This window comes from Columba livia, chromosome 2 (assembly GCF_036013475.1).
Source record: "Columba livia isolate bColLiv1 breed racing homer chromosome 2, bColLiv1.pat.W.v2, whole genome shotgun sequence".
Lineage (NCBI taxonomy): Eukaryota > Metazoa > Chordata > Aves > Columbiformes > Columbidae > Columba > Columba livia.
In genome coordinates this window covers 113,310,914-113,329,463 of record NC_088603.1, presented here as the reverse complement: position 1 = coordinate 113,329,463, position 18,550 = coordinate 113,310,914, and the positions used below count along the sequence as shown (strand labels likewise).

The 18,550-nt window shown below is 42.9% G+C and overlaps 2 protein-coding genes across 7 annotated transcripts in view; one reads left to right on the top strand and one right to left on the bottom strand.

Moving 5' to 3' along the window:
* The window catches only part of TMEM241 (transmembrane protein 241), an 88,212-nt gene that overhangs the window by 54,859 nt on the left and 14,803 nt on the right, over positions 1–18,550 (top strand). For 3 of the 5 annotated variants that reach the window (XM_065053321.1, XM_065053326.1, XM_065053325.1), the window contains one exon: positions 2,343–3,029. The exons of 1 other annotated variant lie outside the window; for it this stretch is intronic. In XM_065053321.1, the coding sequence (XP_064909393.1) occupies positions 2,343–2,403 (61 nt within the window). In that variant the 3' untranslated portion in view covers positions 2,404–3,029. Of the gene's footprint in view, positions 1–2,342; positions 3,030–4,656; positions 4,837–5,709; positions 5,933–18,550 lie in introns of those variants that run through there. One more of the 5 variants, XR_010470504.1, reaches the window with a different exon arrangement.
* CABLES1 (Cdk5 and Abl enzyme substrate 1) overlaps positions 14,349–18,550 on the bottom strand; it is a 76,116-nt gene continuing 71,914 nt past the window's right edge. For both annotated transcript variants that reach the window (XM_065053319.1, XM_065053320.1), the window contains one exon: positions 14,349–17,495. In XM_065053319.1, the coding sequence (XP_064909391.1) occupies positions 17,355–17,495 (141 nt within the window). In that variant the 3' untranslated portion in view covers positions 14,349–17,354. The remainder of the gene's footprint in view (positions 17,496–18,550) is intronic.

The window sequence follows — 18,550 nt, the reverse complement described above, 5'->3', positions numbered from 1 at the left end:
CTAGATGATCTTTTGAGGTCCCTTCCAATCCCAAGCATACTGTGATACTGTGATACTGTGTGATACACCGTGTTTTACATGTGTTTATGCAGGTCTATCATGTGCATCATAGAGGTAGGCTTTTATAATATGTATGTATTCACTGACATGTATACTAAAAAAATCATGTATACCTTTGTTAATACGAGAACATAGACCTGTATAGTTGCACACATGCCCCATATGCACTGAAAGTAATATAAATGATGAACGCATACGTACCTTTAAAAGAAACTTTGCTTTAGCCCTAGGGCCACTGTTGCACTTTGAGTGTCATAATTCAAAAATATAACCATTTTATTTAGTTAGTTAGTTAGTTAGTTAGTAATTTTGAGTTCTGTTATTGCTTGTGCATCAGCAGTGCCTTGGCTACCAGCAAAGCCCTGGAAATAGTTTAGATGATAGCAGCTGCAAATCACTCATGAGATCATTAATCACTGAATTTTTTAATGTTGCTCCAGTGTTGTTATGGACAATATCATATGTTAATTTCTGAGTGATGGGCAAATGCAGTTAGCTGTCACCCCACATTAAACAGAAGCTGGAGGATTTTCCAGATGGTAAAATGAAGGTAAATCAAGGCTTGATGCTTAGCAGTGGTTTTTGCGTTGCTTCATCTTGAAGTTATAATGATGATTTCCATTGGCCTAGTAATCTGGTGAGTATGGATTGCATGAGCACGTGGATACCTGAGGTTTATTGAAGAACAGTTTAGATTCAGTCACCTTTTTACAGAACAGGGCTGTACAGTTTACTAATTTTTGTAGAGAATTGCCAGTCTAATTTTTAGAATGCTACAGCAGAGATAGGCTTCTTTTTAAAAGCCTTCATTTAAAATGTTGTAAAAAACAATGTGTCTATAGAAATAAAGAAAAAAATGAGTAACTTCTAAGAGTCAGGTTTTGTTTTTCCTATATTCAGTGGGTTTTTTCCCGTGGAATAAAAAATAATATAGTATCCAACCTTAGCTTCTGAAGGAATTAATGCAGAGGGGATGTTTATAACTGGAGCTGAAATCTAGACAAGACATGGGGGTTAACCTTCTCCAGACAAAAGTGCTCAGAGGTTGTTAGTGGTTACAGGCGGACAGACTCATATGTTTTAGATCTTTTTGAAAAGCCTGCACTTCTCACAGCCCTTTGCTCCTTGTTGGTAATTCCGCACCCAAAGTTATTCTGTCTCCACAGTGGACTCTCTACAGACTGTCTGTAGCACCTACTTTCCAGGGCTGATTACTGTGTAATTGTAAGATATTGTACTGTTGTTATACAATGTTTGATCCTCTCGGGAACAAGGGCAGTTATGTGATTTTTAAAACAGCTCACCAAAGCTAAGATTTAAGTGAATATAATGCTGTTAAAGACCAGAGAGCCTTCAGCTTTACATCTTGGGTTTTTTTCCCAAGAAAAAAAGCACCCTCTTTCTTACAAATGAACTTAACAGAAGTCTGTTCATTAAGGAGCTTTCCTGTTTCATAAACTCACTAAGCCATGAGGCTAAGATGAAAAGTCTGTACACTCAGCTTTGCACTGTTATAAAAGCGGAGAGGAGTTGGTATCCTACCATATTCCTGTCAGCTAGGATAGATAGCAGAGGAGATTTGGGGATTATTAACTGTTGCACGGGTTGAGTGTGTTGACAGCTTATTTCGGTGAATGGCTTTTGTTTGTAAAACCATTCATCCTGATTTAGAGCCCTGCTTCTAGCCTGAGCCTTGGAGAGAAGCATTAGTGCTGTTTCAGCTAGAGCAGGTTCTTTCACCAGTTTCCTCACAAAGAGAAGCAAACATGGGAATTCTACCCACCTTGCTACTACCAGTGGGTTCTCCCCAAAGCAGAATTATTTTTCCCAGTTTCCTCAGTCCCCAAAACCTAGGCTTTATATCTCTTCATCACTTCAGGACAGAACAAAATACAAACAGAAATTGCAAGGGGGAATTATTAACCTAATGAGGTTCAAACTTTCCTGCCTTTCTTTCCTGTTCTTGCTAGTATATGGGTGTGCAGCTGTTCTTTTACCTAGGTGCACCTTTCTCTATCTAGATTTCTGTCTGTTTATTTTCATGTGAATACCACCAGCCATAAAATGTAGAAAGGGTAGTTTCTGGTGAGATCAGTTAAAGAAGACATTTCTGGTTTCAGCATTTTCTTAGCAAGGCAAATGAAAAAATCCCTGGGTTACTGTCTCTAGGTTTAGATGTGTTTAGACAAAACAATACCTTTCTCTTAATGTTGTGCTGTTTGGCATTGTATGAAGTAGGGGGACTTGCATGATGCTAAATTTGTGGTATACTTTGTTTACAGCCTTGTGATCAGTGCAGTTGGAGAAGCTTTGCTTGTTTACACTGAAAGGACAGGCACATAAAGAGGAACCGGATCTCACCAGCTGGGAAAGAGCTGACTTGCAGCCTAGAGACCCTATCATGAATAAAATGCGGCAGCAGGAATGAAGAAGTGCAACCAAACACAAGGAAAGAGACCTATTGTTTTTCTATTGAGAAAGAAAAACGATGCTATTAATAGTGCTGGTAAGAGAGCAGCATAGTTGGCAGGATGGTTAGGAGCCTTTGCCTCAAAGCAGAAGACAAACTATTTCTGATTGATGTGGTAAAGGAAAAACTGTTCTGTCTCATGCTGGTGGCTCTGTGTGAGAACCTCTCAGGAGCAGCTTCTTGCACAGGGAATGGAACTCAGGAAAAGCAGCATTCCCCACTGGATGCCCCTGTTTCTTTGTTTGGAAGCTGTCAGCAGGTTGTACCAAACAATGTCAGAGCCCAGATCCTGCCATGAATTCGGGATCAGGAGGGATGGATTTTTGTCTCCAACTGTTCCGTAAGCAGCAAGCTGCTGCACACAGGTCTCTAGTCACGTCGTCTGAACTGACATGGTGACCGAGGCCATGGGGCGTCTGGAGATAATCCCCTTCTGGAACTGCGGTGGTTTGACAGCTTTGCAGAACAGGGAAATCAGCAATAAATCTCAGTATCTGTCGTGGTTGCTCTGTGTGTATTTTCTTCCTCTCTCGTTTTCTGAGATTTCTCTTGAACTCCGCAAATTTTTGTCAGCTGGAGGGGGTGGAGGAACACATAATGTTCCCAGCAGTGGCTTGTCTCTTAAATTATTGCAAGAGGCAACAAAGATTATGAACCTTGACTGAATGTCATGAAGAGTGTAAGGCAATTCATGTCAAGAGTTCTTAAAACAATTTCATTTCTGGTTGCTTAATGGCTGTCAGAAATTAGTCTGGATTTATTAGTGCCTGGGAAACCAATCTATGTGAAAGTAATATTAAATGATGAGTTGATAATATGGTGCGGAAGGTCTACATGGTAAAAGGAGCTTGATAACAAATCTTCAATGAGTAGAGGGACTTGTCTCACATGACATTAGATATCTAAAGAGTAATACCTTAACCTAAGTTGACAAAGTTTCCTTCATAGTCAATGGAAGGAGAGAGGTGCCCTCACAGAAATGATTCTTCTTGAAAAGACTGCTGTGTTAATATGACTGAAAGACCCTCTGGAAGTGCAGCTCTCTCTAGATGGAACCCAGGTGACTAGTCTAGGCAAGACATGCAGCTTTTAGAAGGCTACAGTTAGCACAGGCATATCTGCTTCAACCTAACAAATTCCACCAGATGGGTTTTAAAGTATAGCCATGTTTAAACTTCAAATAATACACCATAGCTTAACAAAGAAGGTATGTTTTACAAAGGATTGCAGTCTGTTTCTATGACTGAGGAGTTTTAAGTAAATTTTCACTGGTTTTCAGAAAAAAAATGCTTTCATTTAAAAAAAGATAATTCAGAGAAGTACTCTGACCTGTATTGTACCTAAGCTTATCCCAGCTGATCGCAAGGTGTCTGTTTGTGCTGGCATGTTGTCCATGTATGCTGGGTCACGCTCCGGCTTGAGTTTGGAGTGAGCCATTTTCTTGCCAGGTGGTAAAACTCAGGCTTGGGAAGAAAGGCGGCGAGAGGCACAAGCATGCAAGAAACCTGTGCTTGAACTTGAGCACTGGTCCTGAAACCAACATGAGCCACATGGCAAGGGGACTTTAGCCTGTCCTCACGCCCAGTGAGCCAAGGCACAGCCAGCCATGGACCCTCAGGGCCTTCCAGGCTGGAAAATCAGACATTGCTGGGAGTAATGGCTGCGGCGTGGTGGCTCTGGGGCAATTCAGTCTCTGCAGCTGCTGAATTAGCATCTCCCTGCGTAGTAAGACCACTACCTTTTTATTTAACGTCATGCATGTTAAACAACACTGAGCTGTTTGCTTCTGCTTTCATTTTTGTGCCTTAGTGCAATGTGCTTGCACTTCTAAGACTCTGCTTGATGTAAGTAAAGTCTAAATTTATTGCCACATAACCAAATCGAGGAAGCAGAGTTGACAGTGAGGTTGGGCTCCTCTGTCAAACATGGCTGGGAAGAAAAGACAACCTCTGACCTGACCTGCTTCAGGTGAGGATGACTCCTGCAGAGCAGCACGAGGCTCATCAGCCTTGCTAAAGACTCGGAGTAGGGTGGAAGGGGAGCTCCATGGCCTTCAAAATCTGTTTCTGCATGTTCAGAGTTGTCTCAAGGTGCTCAAGGCATGGGTTGTCTTCCTTCTTCCTCAGGCGGTGGCAGAGGTGACAGCAGAGCCGGGTTTTGGCGTGGCAGCCTGCGAGCAAAGGGCTGCTCAGGCCTTCCCAGCAGTGAGCCGGCGGAGGGTTCGCCCTGCTCGAGGGAAGAGTTTGCAGAGAGAGAGCCCTTTGCGGGGCTTCTGGCTGTTGGAACAAGTGGTGCCCTTGTCAGTGGTGAGTGCCAGGGTGGGGATGTTGGCCTGGGAACGGTGAGCTCTTGGGAAGGGGCGCATTCCTGCCAGTGGTATTTTGGGGAGAAGAGATGCAGAGAGGTGTGGGTTGGGCTCCCTGTTCCTGGCAGTAAACAGCCCCAGACAGGGAGGGGATTAGGGCATGGCCAGACTGGCCACTTGTGGAGACTGGTGGCTGGAGGGGATGGGGCAGAACAAACCTTGGTGGTTCCTGAGGAAGCAGAGACCTGAGCTTTAGTTCAGCCCTGCCTCAGAAGGAGGGGTAGCGCCTGGTAAAAAACATACTTCGGGGTTGTTACATTGAGGAGGAAACCTCTTAAGTTCAAGCTTAAGATGGCTCTTGCAAGACTAGCGAACAGTTATGTTCAGTAATTTAGAGAATGAACATGCAAAGGGTGGATTATTTATATCTAATTGTCCTTTTTTCCACTCAGTCAAAGATACAAAGTGAGAAACACACAGCTCTAAGGAAGAGTTCCTTTACTTTCAATGACACTAATTAAAGCCACTAATTACTCCCTGACTACAATGCAGTAGGTCTGTATCTCAGCTGCTGGAAGAACCTCTGGTTTTATCAGTATCTGTCATTTAAGTTCTTGAAATGTCTCCATATGGGACTAGAGAGAGAAATCAGAGTGTGCTGGTCTTTCTGAGGGACATCAGGTTCCTGGAGGCTGTCCCATCGTGGCATTTTCTTATCTACTGGTTTTAATCAAACCACTCAGACAGAGATGGTCCTGAATCATGTAATCCCTTTCTGATCTTGTCTTGCTTACACTTTTATTTTTCAAATGTCTTATTTTTTCCTCTCACTGAAGTAATGGGTTTGTGGCAAGGCTTGTATTATCTGCTGCAGAGGCTTGTGTGTGGCTGGTCTTCGTGCTAAGGAGCCTCTACATAAAGCCAAATGACATGGAAAGAAGACTGAAATTTTTAAGCTGATGGATATTGACTACAAGTGAGTTACTAAGACGCAGGCAGCAGCGACGCTGTTTCAAAACATCCTTGTGGATCTGGTGGCTGCGACATAGCTTCCAGCAGAAAATGTTGTTAAATGAATTAAATGAACCTGATGCTCACCACTGAAGCGATTCTGTTGTTGCTTATTGCTGAGTGGCTGTTGTGCTTTGGGTTGGAAGAGAATGTATGCCATGCTTTCAGTACCAGTTTAATACTGAAGCTGAAAGTCTGCAGAACAAGAGATCTTAGCAAGAAGCAATAGGAAAAGCTTTTTAAATTATACTTTAAAAAGCAATAGACCTATTAAAAAGCTTGGTAGGGGATAGAGTTCTGATTTACTCTTTTTAACACCTATGTCCAAGTTAGTGGATGAATATATATATATTTATGTTCTTGTTTCCCATCCGCAAAAAACAAGCTCTGAAAAATTCAGGAAATGTGATGTCAACATAGGATATGTTTTGAAAAGGATGCTTTTATTAAATCTTGTAGAAAAGTTAGTTGCTGGGAGCTGTGCTGAGGGCTGAGGAAAGGTTTCCTCCAGCTTTGTTTTCCCTTTAAGCTAAAGGAGATGGTGGGTTGAAGAAAACTCCGTAGCAAATTTGCCTTGCCCGAAGCAGAAGCTGAATGAGCAGCTTTCAGACAGATCATCTGCTACCACGAACCAGGCGACAGGCTCAGTGTGAAACTTTAATCCTGTTCCAGATGACAGACACAGGGACAGGCTCATTTTGTTTGAAGAGAAGGTGTGGGTGAGGGAAAGGAGATTGGGGGCAGGACTGAAAAGAGTTGGGACCAAAATAGTTTCATACCAGGAAATAAAATCGGAAGAGATTTGCTTCTGAAAAATGTGTTGCTTATTCATAGCGGGGGGTTATTTTTGATTTTTTGGTGGTTTTGTTGTTTTTTTGTTTTGTTTTGAATTAGGGTATATTACAAATACATGTCTGTTTAGTCCCAAAAAGGGATTAAAGGAGCTCATGAAGCTTGTGTAACTATTTCCATATTAATTGCCTTGTCTGAGAAGCTTAACCCTTTTTTAACTATGCTTTGAAAGTGACATTGTGTAAGCTTTGATTTCTGTTAGAAAATTGACTATTATTTTTTGGAGGGATGCTGGTGAAAAAGTTGTGCTGTCTCTTCTTGATCAAGAGTGTACCTCTTCCTTACTGTCTGGGATAGAGAGCAGTCAGACAGTGCTCTTCTACCTTTTCATAAATGTCTGGGCTTCCAGAATAGATGAGAGGAGCCAGCTGGCATGTGAACTTCTTGATTTGATGGTATACAAAAATCTCTTCAAAAACCACACTGAGAGCAAACTTAGAATATTTTGTCTCATGCTCTGCCATTAAGATTTAAAAACATATAGCTCAGAACTTGCCCAACTGCCAGCTTGCGCCTGCACAGAAAAGCAAAGCGCATGGTTTTCTGAATCGTAAAATGAGTGCAATCCTCTCGAAAAACTGCCTGGCAAAGGATGAAATCCCCTAATGGCATTTGCAGGCATGACTGTAAGAGAGACTGCGTAATGTCAGGAGCTGAGAGTGCTTGAGCTTTTCTTATTACTATTTGCTATCAGCAGTTCCATACCTTTCATGACTCCTCACAAATATAATTTTGAGACGGTGGCAAACTTGTGCTTCTACAGATGAAGCTGAGGAAGAGGTGGTTGCTCTACCCTAAGACTTGTGTTGGTCCAAGTACCCTGGGAAGCAGATGAAAGGCCCATTTTCCTCTAGGACTTCGATCCATGTTTACGCTTAAACTTCCGATTTCTGTACCCCTTGATGATGATGAGAAAAGTTGGTGTGCTAACAGGTTTGTTGATGCTGGAGTTGCAGGCATCCAGCACCTTGCAATCCTGGGTAATGTTAATGCTGACCAGAGGCAAGCTGGCTGAATAAAACAAACCTCCAGCACAACCCCAGCTGATAAGGAGAAGGCACTGATGCTGTTTGGAGGAAATGGATATTCAGACTGAGGAACTGGTAGTTTGGAGTTATGCTCGTCAAGTCATTAGACAATGAAGATGGAAAGGAAAGGTGGAGAGCTGGAAATGCCACTTGTCATGCCTGGTTGCAGAAGGGGCATCACTAACACCAGGCAGATTAACAAGTGGGTTAAAGTTTCTGCTAAGAGGACTGTGGCTCAAGCATGAAATTGTTGTTGAGCAGAAGCGTTTTGGAGATTTGCAAATACCCACTGTAAGAACTAGGCTGCAGTAATTAGCAGTCACAGCACGAAAGCAGAAAGGATTCATGGACTGGGGTAGGAAACACCGCAAGGCAAATATTTCTCAAACCTTCCTTTGAAAGCTGTTGAGACTAAGCCGCTCTGGCTAATCGTCCCCTCTAGCCCTGGCTGGAGATGGGAACCAGAAGGGGTTTTTGCTGTTTCTCTGTCAAACACCTTCTGGAACATCAAGGAATGAGCTTTGGCTTCAAACAAGCCATGGAAAACTTCTCTCAAGGAGCCACCTCACTCTTACTAGAAATCAGTCTGTTCTTTGCCTTCTAAGGGGAGGGGTCCCTGTGCTTCCATACCAGTTACCTCCACAAGCTGACAAGTTAGCAGATGAAGTTCATTCAGGTTAGAGCAGTCAGAAAATATTTAATTGAGACCCTCCCTCCCCATAAGTCTGCAACCCTGCGGGCAGTCCAATGCCAGCAAAAAGATCATCAGCGTGTTGCCAGGGGTGCTCAGCGTGATCAGCCCTTACAGTGAGTTTCTTCATTTAAGCTGAATGACAGAAATGCCAACCCCATTTTCGCGTCACTGGAGACCAAGCTAGAGGTGAAGTTGCGTGTGATTCTGCAGGCACTACCCTGGATGTTGCTTGCCAGCAGCTGAATGACCTCATCTACTTTTGAAGCAAACTTCAGCAGTTCGTGGAGAACACCCCGATAGCTGTAGTGTAAGAGGCACGACAAATTTTAGTGGGCAGAAGAAAACAGCGCCCAAGTTCTTCTCATCCTGCTTCTTGCTGTCCCGCTGCCTGAGACTCAGATCTGCAAATCACTCCAGTGATGGCTACTCAGAAAACAGAGTTGAGCTTTCTTTCAAACATTATGCTCCTTCAGGGCAAAGTTAATTGTTTTCTCTCATGTAATGTCTCCAGTTATATTCAGAGAATTAGGATGTAGGATAGACACAGAAGCTAGAAATTTCAGCAAAGCAGCTTTTATTTCTTTATTAGATTGTCTGTTCATACTGTCTTCAGCATGGGTGCTCCTTGGGCTTATTATTGATGATGAATAAGAATAGACTGTGCAGATTAACACAGATGGTTGTAGCCTCAAGACTCGACGAGCTGTAACCAAAGAAAATAAATCTCTATTTTCAAGGAGAGCCTTACACAACAGAATTTCATGTGGCTCAGCTGTATTCAAAGTGGAATATTAAAATTGCTGAGCAACAGATTGAATGGCTCATGTTGTGAATAGCCATGTTGTATGGGTAAGTCGCTTACCACAGCCCCTCAGATGGAAAAAACCTCAACTACAGTGTTTTCTTTTGGCTTAAAACAAACAAACAAACCCATAAAGCAAACCCACGGTGATTCAGAAATCTTTGGAGAAAAGCATTGTGGTTCACCAGAGCTAATGCTGAATTGCAAAAGCAGCGCCACTGAAAATGTTCACAGAGGAACCCTTAACCTCCTGCTACAGAAACGTGTAAAAGCTAGAAAATAAGTTCCCCTTTCCCTTCAAAATCTCTCTTGTGTTTTTCACTCTTCTTGTTTATGAAAACATGACACAAGGGCACCATTCTGGTTCAAACTCCTCTTTGAAACCATGGAAGTCTGTTTTAAGGAGTCAATGCAGTGGAAAACAGCCGAGATGGTTGTGTCACCTCTTGCTGCCAGTGTCTGGGGCTTCAGCAGCCCAGGGAAAAACAGGGAGAGTTTTCCAGACTAGAGGAAACTTGGGTCAATCACGGTGTTCTGCACTGTGATTTAATAAAGCACATCTTCTTTTAAACCAACGCAGATTAAATTTGCTTATCAGTCATGATACTCTGTTCTCTGCACATGGGCTTTGGGCTAGGTAAAGCTCCCTGAAACAGATGGTTGTGCTGGTGGGAATGTCTTAGCCTGTGACTCCAGCTAAGAGGAGGAAAATAATGGAATATTGCACCAGCTCCCAGTCCACTCAATTGTTTCATCCAAAGGTGAAGACTGGAAGGGTTTTGCAAGTTCTTGTGTTTTTTTCAGGGAAAGGAAAAAAGGGAACATACTCTTAAATAGCCAGTGTCTTTCACGTTGGTCTGAGAGACTTCATGAACTCACTTCATGACAAATTCTTTCATAGGCTGGAGGTTCGACCATCTTTCCTTAATAGGAAGGTACAAAGTGCTCTGAAATATTTTTGACCACTCCAAAAATATATTCCTGCTATAGAATTCTATCCTCATTTTCCATGTGATAGTTTAAAAACAAACAAAGAAACCAAGCCCATGGCATGAGATTTCAGCTGGAACATTCTTTAAGGTTTTGGGGTATTTTTGATGTAGAATCCATTAAGGTTCCATGTCATTATATTGGTTTCATCTCCTCCTATTTTTTATAGTAGTCTTAAGTAACCATAGTTACAATTATGCTAAAAATAAATATTTCTTTTACTTTATTGCTACACTGTTCACTGAAAAAAAGAACATAATATGAGGGCAGTATTGTAATTAAATCGATCAGCAGGTTTAAGGCCAGCAATTCAACATGGTTTTCCAGCTTTTTTTTACCTATTTTTTCCCCCTAAGAACCCCGTTGTTACGACCTAAGCTCAGTTGCCCTTTGAAATGTCAATTTACTGGCTTCTGCTCTGTGGGCAGCAGCAACCCAGTGTAGATGGGTTTCCATGTGCCATCATGGGCTTTTCTAATGTCTGATGAGATCTTCAGTGAAAGTTGCTGTAGTGCTTTCTTCCCTTTACTCAGCTGCTTATTTTAATGAAACTACAGAGTGATGTCCCGGAGCCTCCTTTCACTTTCTCAAACTTAGTGATGAGTACAAAAGTGAGCGGGGAAGGCCCAAGTGTCATCAGATATGTCTCAGATCTATAAGAAGTTAAGGAGAAAATAAGTTGTGTGGTTAGCAAATTTAACGTCATGGCGATCAATGTCCTATCGTGTATGTTCAAAAGATCAGTTCTGCAAAGTGTCTGAACTTCCTGCTGGTGAGGAATATTTAGATCTTTCATCCCTGTGGCCTTGAAGATTTTCATGGTACCCTTCTTTATCTTCCTAACCAAGCAGCTGCTTTGGGTCACAAACTGCCATTTCTTTAAAATTTGTCCTTAATAATTGTGCTGCCACCATCAATTAGATTCACCAGATATTTTTCTTCCTGACCTCCTGCAGCTTTAATCTGAAATTTTCCATTTTCCTGCCCCTGAACAGAGTCCAATTTTCCATTAATGGACACAGCAGGCTTTTAAAATGAATCAGACAAGGGTGGAGTCTGCAGCTCGGGGTGCACCATGTGGAAGAGTCAGCCAGACCCAACTCCCAGTACTGCACAAGCTTCTTCCTGCTTATCTTTGCATTTACTGACATAATAAAAGGTGAACCAAGAGGAAAGAAAAAAAAGAAATAAAGAAAAACCCCACCTAAAGAGCAGCGGTCAAGTGAAAAGCAACTAACAAGGAATAAAAGAGAGAACATGATGTCATGATTCTTAATCCATCTACATGATCCATAATTTAAACTGTGATACCTGGAATGTTCCTCAGAGAGTGCATTTGAATGCAATGCCTCATACACTCCACTGGTTGCCCACGGAAATACTGATGGGCATTCAGTCTCTGCTGCTCGCTGGAGGATGTTTCAAGATAGCTAGGAGGGTGTTGCCCCAGAAGAAGGCATCAAATATTGAGCACAGAGTGTATGTAAATGCCCTGGAATTGCTTATAAGCTGGAGTTGGTCTGGTTTTGGCTAGAAAAAAATGTTCACAACTAGCAGAGACTGAGATTGGAACAACTTCCTGATGTTTGCAAATGAAATGTGTTGGACTTCGTCCATGTGAAACATCTAACTCATGCTTAGATATTTTCTTAAAATGCTTATGCTCCATGAGAAGCTACAGTGCAGGTAGTTGGTGGGCAGGATCACGGGAGGCCAGAGCACAGACCTGGTGCTCTTTGAATAGCTCACTTTTGGCCTTGGGGCCAGAAGTTAAGTTTGGTAATGATTGTATTTCAGTCATGCTGTTCTGTGCCTTTAGTCACAGAATCACACAGAATCACAGAATGTTAGGAATTGGAAGGGACCTCAAAAGATCATCCAGTCCAATCCCCCTGTGGGAGCAGGAACACCTGGATGAGGTTACACAGGAAGGCGTCCAGGGGGGTTTTGAATGTCTCCAGAGGAGACTCCACAACCTCCCTGGGCAGCCTGTTCGAGGCTTCCCAGGTCCCTTTGAGGTCCCTTCCAATCCCTAACATTCTGTGATTCTGTGAAGAGTATAAAGGCTGGCTCATTGGTGCCGGTGAACTGAAAAAGTGTAAGTTTGGACCTCATGTTGGTGGTTCTGGAAGCCTGGTTTGGGTGACATCCCAATGGAAGAACCTTCTAGTGTTAGCTAAGGCAACACACCACTGCACTTTGAAGCTCTTGAAAGAGGATTATTTCCACCTCTCTTTTCTCCTTTCAGTATCTTGTCTAACTAGATACCTGACCTTTGTTAAGAATACCTGCTGCCATGGAGGTTCCCATAGTTCCCATGCAGAAATATTTCAGTTTCAGGTTAGATTAAATACTGATATGAGTTCAAGAAGTTATAAATTAGTCACCATTGAAATTTGCTTGCGAAGTGGAAGGCTTCTTCTGGTGGGAGGCATTAAGTCCTGGAGCATCTGTCTAAACAGTGTAGCAGAGAGAAGGTTCCTAGCTGGTTTGAGATGATGCTCAGTAAGCTTATGGAAAGGGTTTATGACAGGCTAGAGGAATGCATACAAAAAGTAAATTCATTTCTGATCGAAGCCAATATTTAGCACTCACTGAGCTACCCAAGTCAGCAGCAACTTCTTGGTCCCCCCTGCCTTGCTTTGAAGGCATACAGGCCATTTTCCAGGACCTGTGAAGTGCCTGCTCTTTCCCAGTAGCACACTGGAAACATTACTTCTCACTGTTGATCCTGGTGTTTGCCCTTAGGGGGTCTGGGCAAGGCAATTTTTGGTTTACAGTGACTGAAAAGCTCTTCTCTGAGCTCGCCTGGACCAGCAGGCTCCAGGCTGAGGCTGGGAGTCTCTGCGTCTGTGCGCTCACAGTAAAGCCAGTGGGAAGGAACAACATTCAGAGTTTCAGAAAGACCTTTTTGCTTGTGTACATGTTTCTTTGAAGGGATGCACCTGAATTTCCTTCTTCCCAATTGTTTTTTTTACTCCTTCACTACAAAGTTTAAAATATAAGATGAACCAATTAAGGTCAAATTCACCTCCCACACCTTTCTCCCCTCCCCAAACATGCAACTTGGGACAGATTAAGTCTCAGCTAGTGGTGGTGGCATCGTTGCTGTGATTGCTCAGTCTATCACTTTGCTAAACTGCTGTTACTTTTTTTTCCTTTTTAATTTTTTTTTTTTAATGTTTATGTGGGGCCTGGTGCCAAAATTCTTTAGCGTCGTGGGAAGGTGTTATCATTTCCTACCAAACTACTCCTCACTGCTTCCAGAAAAGGGCTTATGCTGTGAGCTACAGATGATGGGACAGGAGCAATTAGCTGAAGTTCTCTCATTTAAAGACATTACAGACTATCCCAAAGATGTCACTGCTTGTGAGTAGTTTCGGAAAGTGATTAGTAAAGTGTCTTCGTTACATTTCTATGTTCTGAGATCTGTGTAAATCCAGCTGATGTTCAAACTGCTACAAATCTGACTAGAGGCAGGTTGAGGTAGGGAGCCAAACCTTTAGCACATCTTTATTAGAGTGGAATGAAAACGCAAAATAAGTGGGTGCTGTTTGTCAAGACTATCTGGCCTACCTAGGGGTTGGATTTAGGGGAGAAAAATAGCTTGAATGCCAACAGGTGGTGGTTAATTTGGTTGTGTGCACACTCGTGAATGTTCAAAATTGAACTTTTGTCCTCTCAAGTGGAAGCAACTGCTTGTAAGCTACAACTGGTCCAGGGGCCAGTTGTAAATTTTACTAACACCTGGACTAAAGTGGTATATCCCATATTCTCCAGTGAACAAGGAGTCACAAAACAGGGGCATTGCTGAGCGGTCTGCTTGTGCCTTGTCCTTCTGCACACTGACAGTTTGGACTGGGAGAACCAGGGCCTGCCAGATCCAGGAGGAGGAGCTGCTGCCAAAAAGAAGAGCTTAGAAAAGAACAAACCAAAAAACCAATGGTTTCAGAAGAAGAAAGTGAAGATCTTGGCTGGAGGAAGTGGGGACTCTGCAGGGAGACAAATCCCACCATTGGCTTATTTAATAAGCAGCTTTATGTCGCAGAGGAACAAAAAAATCAAAACCATTTGACACATAGAGATGGGAGAACAGAACACTTTGACATATTGTCACTGATGAAAAAGAGCCTGGGTTTTTTGTCTTTTTTTTTAAACTTTTATTTATTCTTTTTTAGAAAAGGAATAAACTCTGCATGGTAGAGTGTACGGTATATAATTTCAAAACAGAACAAGTGATATGGAATGGATTATTTTCCCCAACTATTTAAAGTTAAACCTAAAATCATTTGTAAATCAACACTCATTACCATGTAAGACAAAGGCGAAAAATCAACGGGTGTTTTTTTGTTTGGTACAGATTTCCTCTACCACTTCAGCTTGAATTTCCCAGGGTTGGGGAGGAAAGGGGGGCAAATCCTGCCCATTGTCCAAACCATAGTCGTACTGACCAAGCTTTGTGCTCTGAGACCTAGCATCATATGGCTTTATATACGTTCCTAAGTGAACAGTGCAACATCGTCACCATCTTAAGTGTTTATTCCACATTCAAACTGTAACTGAACATCACTCTGGGTTTCCCACCCCCAAACCAATAAGAACAGCAACAAAATGCAGAAGTCTCCAGCAATCAGATTTCAGCCCAGAAATCTGTGTAAACTGTAGATCAGAGTTGGGTAGCAGCACAGAAGACAAAAGATGTGACAGCGTGATTCAATAGCGTCTCTAAAGACTACTGTAAGACTGTCATTCTTTAGTCTGCATCTTGCAATCACAATTTGCTTTTTCCCTGCAATACTATAAAGCAACACAGAAATAAAAAAATCAGACTCAAAAGCAAAAGGAAGAAGCCTTTACAGAAAGGTAAAGCTTCTGCTTAGCCTTGAGTAGTGGCTATTAGAAACAGATCTCTGCAATCAGAAGCGAATCTCGAATGTACATACACAATTTTGGTGGGAAGGGATGCAGCCAAGGATGGAAGCCCTTCTAACAGACCTGCAGACCTTTTTGGCTTGTAAGTCAACACTACACTGCCTTTTTGGTCTGAACACACTTGCAGGACAGCCATGGGTGTTGAGCACACACCAGGCTCTTGGCTTCTCTGCTCCTTGGCTGCGTTGGGGCCGGAAGAAGGAGGATGAGGAGGGAGCAGGAGTGCCGGTGAGGGCCCCGTCCTCCCCTCGCTCCGCAGCCGGCCGAGTGATGTGTGTGTTGCAGCGGGGAGGTTAAGTGCACGGTTCTCTCTTTACCCCCTCCTCCCCAATCCTGTTGGAATGTATCTAATCAGTAATTAGATAAGTATTAATAATAACTATAAGCTAGCATTATCACCCTCCCCCTTTAAATGGAGGGAGAGCAACAGCATCAAACAAATACCCCTTTGTCCTGACATGTGTAACCTTTCCAGATCCTATAGAGCAATCATATGCAGGCGTTTTGCATACTAGAATTTAAAAGAGTCAAAGGTGGTAAAGAAACGAGATGTTTCTTGGCCTAACTGAAGGAAATAATACAACTGATTAAAGAGCAAAAGAAAGTAAGCATTAGTGTGTTTACATCCTCTGGTACATCCCACTTCTCTACGTTCTGCTCACAAGCCCTTTCCATGCTCTGTGCAAGCACTCCCAAACTTAGAGAGGTAAGGCTTCAGCTAAAATCTCATGGCTGAGATTTATTTTTATGCAAATACCATAAATGTATTTGATTTACTGGATCCGTGTGGGGCATGCCAAGGGCAAGGCTTGTTAAGTGAACCAGTACAGGAGCAGATTGGACAGGGGTGTAATCCCACAGGATAAGAGCAATTGAACGATGTCCGTAAGCATGGCACTAGCTTAGTGTGTATGGAGTGCTGGGGAGCTTGATGAAACCCTCCAGCTTTCTGGGTGTCCAGTCAGAACCAGGGAAGCTGAGAGAAGCTTTACTGTAAAACTCCAGTACTGAAATGCCTAAAGGAACTGGACCTCTAACTTCAATGGGCACCGATTTTAGGTTTTGCACAGTTAACTCTAGTTAAAAACCAAAACTGTAATAGCTGATGCCCCTGCTGTTGGAGCCTTAAGACACCTGTTATACTGCTGAGCCCTACTCTTTTTTTTTTTTTTTAATAAAACACTGTTTTAAGATAGAGCACAATAAATGTGCTTATTACGCACTCTAACATAGAGCACAGAAATACAACACTACAGAGTGCAAGTCTAACCATCTCCACAGTGGGAAAAGTGCGAAGGTTAAAAATATGCATGTGGCTTAACACAAGATATTTTTAAAAAACATGACATGGAAATCTCATACTAATGCTTTCATCTTTATAAACATGACTGAAAACTTAAGGTCAGTTGCTGATCCTTCTCTCGTAGTAGTAGTAGTGTAATCCTTTCAAAGGTACAACATTGGAAAGATCAGAGAATAAAAAAAACCCCAAGTGTCCAAAAATGATCCCATTTACCACTTTTCCAGTAGTTACGTTTTTCAAGAAGTAAACACGTAAGGTCACCTTGATCTTCGCCATCGGTAACTGATCCACTTGGAAACAGCTAAGCCAACCACCTGGACTGAGATCAGCTCGGTGTCGCACACGCACACACACACAGGTACACACACAAACACCCCACAGGAGAAAGTGCACTTTCAATTGCTGATACAAAAATAGATTGGCACATTCTTTTTTGACACAGTGAAGAGAATCCTCTTTAAAAGCTTTTCCACAATGTTAAGAAGTCCTTTTGGAAGTTGCAGCAGGTCTGTAGAAAAAGCGCTATGAGAATGCACTCACGTGGGCTTCCAGGGTTTGTGTGATGGAGAGAGGGGTGGTGGCAGGGGCTGCCCTTCTAATTTTTGCCTACTTTCGTAGCTGTAGTCCCCACAGGTAGGGTCACTCACCACCCAGTTTCAGCACATCAACCATTTACCAACAGCTCAGTCTTCACCTGCTTCGAGAAAGTAACGATATGTGAATTTGTCAAAGCTGAGAGCCTTACGTTGACGCAGTGTTTCCTATATGTTGCCGGAAAAACTGGTTTTGGGGGGAGAGAGAGAGTGTGAAGTGTTAGGAGTCTGATTTTGCATTTCCAGTAGTAACTGCGGCTCGGGAGAGCCAAGCGGGAACAGTGAGGAGCTCCTTCCCCGCAGGGCAGCCAGCGCTAGGAGTTCTGCACTAAGCGTCTGTAGTGCGGCATCACCTCGTGCTCGGGAAGGTGGAGAGCGAACTCCAAGGCCACCAGCACTGGGAACTCGAAGGCGATCAGCTCTCGCCTGTTCAGCCGGAACTTCTCTTCCAGTTTCTGCAACAACAGCCAAGGGAAAAAAATTCTGAATGAGGATTTGACTTTCTAGCACTTTCTTATAGACATTATTCAAAACACAGGTGCTGCTGGCATTAAACCTCTGTCCTGCTGGACTTGCATGGCTCTAGGTTCAGAAAATGAGAGCAGGATGAATGGGATGTAGTGATTCCTTCCCGTGAAGGTGAACTCACAAAGCTTAGCCAGCCATGCAATTTCTGCAATGTTTCTTGTTTCACTCGTTCCACCTCCAGCAGATACATTTTATAACAATCACGGTGATGACCACTGCTGGAAGAGTAATCTCCTGACTTCGTGCAAACATTTAAATCACTTGTGTAGTTCAAGACACACGTCTCGTAACTGCCCACAAACTTCTCACACTCCTTAAAATCGCTAATTTTCCTTCCAGCATCAGACTGTGTTATGACACCCTACTGAGGAAATTATTTCTGCTACAATGAGATACATTTGATCTTAATACCTCAGAGGCAGAAGGTGTCACCTGCAACAACCATGAAAACAGCGAGTAATAGGAACTACTGTCCTCAAGGGGGATGAGATGGGTTTCATAGTTGGATTTCTGCTGTAACATACTAAACCTCCCATCTGTTGTTTTCCCTGGAGCTGGATGCTACAAGTAGGCAACCAGCTGTTTGGGGGTATTTCTCCCCTCCCTGTCCTCTTCTTCTGATCTCCCTGGCTTGCTACTTCTTTGCTCTCTGGTCTACTGAAAAGCTCAATGTGTCTGAAGGATGGACCAGTGTTTCAGGATAGCAAGAGAGGTCAGATCTTCCAACTCCCACGGGGCTGATTTTTTTTTTTCTGGTTATTTGGACTGCATTCTAACAAACTGACTGTTACCACAGCTCTGTGACTGTGGCAGAAGGACATGAGTCCAGTCCTGCCCTCTGATCAAGTTCCCATGTCTGTTGAACTGAGCTCGTTGTAGCCAAGCACCCAGCTACCTGCCCTGTCTGCTGGACTAAATCAGATTGGCATCTCAGTGCTTGCAAATGGATTATGGAATAACACTCCCCTCTGTTAACTTATTC